This window comes from Myotis davidii, unplaced genomic scaffold, assembly GCF_000327345.1.
Source record: "Myotis davidii unplaced genomic scaffold, ASM32734v1 scaffold26, whole genome shotgun sequence".
Classification (NCBI taxonomy): Eukaryota; Metazoa; Chordata; class Mammalia; order Chiroptera; family Vespertilionidae; genus Myotis; species Myotis davidii.
Genome location: NW_006299245.1, coordinates 5849995 through 5851326, shown reverse-complemented (window position 1 = coordinate 5851326; position 1332 = coordinate 5849995). Strand labels below are relative to the sequence as shown.

The following is a 1332-nucleotide window of genomic DNA, read 5'->3' as shown; positions in this document are numbered from 1 at the left end:
ATCCCCCAAGGGTTCCCTGGCTCTCAAAAGGATGTCTGACTGCAAGCTTAGGCCTGTTCCCCCGGGGAGTGGGCCTAAGTCAACAGGTGGACATCCCCCAAGGGGTCCTGGACTGCAAATGGGCGCAGGCTGGGTTGAGGGACGCCCCCCCACGAGTGCACAAAAATTTGTGCCTCTAGTGAATATATAAATGCACAGTTTGGCCAAAGTAGGATAACAGGTTTAATCTCTGAATGATGATAAACCAAGACATTCTTAAAAGCATTAGCATAGTTATTTTGAAATGCTTTTGTGTCCAAGCTAAGGAGTATAAGGAAAGACTGAGGGGGTGGTAGTATCTGTGCTCCATTTACACACTACTTTTCATAATCCTGTGCCAAAAAGAGGCAGTTTTGTAAGATTAATGATATAGTTAGAAAGATGAACAAAAAATGGATCAGCAATTCATCAAGGCCGCTAGCCCAATGATAGCCCATGTAATTAAAATTTAACAGTCTATTCATTCTAGTTCCCTCTATAAATGAACTTGGTGACACGAGGTTACTCTAGAAGACTCTTTCTGCAGACTTCTCTTTCACAACCATATGTACCCTACGCTGAAATTTCTCACCCTATTTCATCTTTTTTCCCTTTACAGTATGCATGTTAGTGATTACATAGTAAATACTAACATTATAATTATTCTTATTGATTACATTTTGATCTGCTATTGTTTCCTTTTCTTCCAGGTTTTGCAAATCTCATTAACTGTCTCTTTCTTCAGACATATCAAGAACAGAATATTTGCAGAAATGTGATCTTTGGATTTTAATTTGTCTGGAAGAAACCAGTTAATTCGCAAAATAATCACAATGTATTCTTTTATTCCAAAAAGTTTCTCAATTACATTAATGAAGTTTAGGAGTCATTGAAGTCATTGGTTATATGTAACATAAAATTTTTGGAATTATAATACATCACTCCATGAACTTTTTATTTGGTTTTTCAACATATCAAATATTTCAAAATATCAAAATATTCTGCAGTTTAGAACTTCACCTTGAGTTATTTTCTGAATTCAGGGGATATCACGAATATTAAAACCAAAATGTAGTTAAATACTATAATATATTTTGAGTTTCTTATGTAGAAAATGTTAATTAAGCAATTATAGCATGTACGTTACATTTGCAAATTTTAAGAAAATGATGCTGATTTATAGAAAATTTAAAAGACTGAAAATCTTCATGACACATCTCTACCGAACTAATCATTTATTTCTTCTGATAATGCTTACAAATTAATAATAAACTTAAAATTTTAGAGATTTGGATATATTTTGGTGGTAATAAT

The 1332-nt window shown here is 33.6% G+C and overlaps 1 protein-coding gene across 1 annotated transcript in view; it reads left to right on the top strand.

The window, feature by feature from the left end:
• The window catches only part of TSPAN19 (tetraspanin 19), a 12379-nt gene extending 11226 nt beyond the window's left edge, over positions 1-1153 (top strand). Inside the window, exon 6 of the mRNA XM_015571111.1 lies at positions 729-1153. Within this exon, the coding sequence (XP_015426597.1) occupies positions 729-797 (69 nt within the window). The 3' untranslated portion in view covers positions 798-1153. The remainder of the gene's footprint in view (positions 1-728) is intronic.
• Positions 1154-1332: the final 179 nt, after the last annotated feature.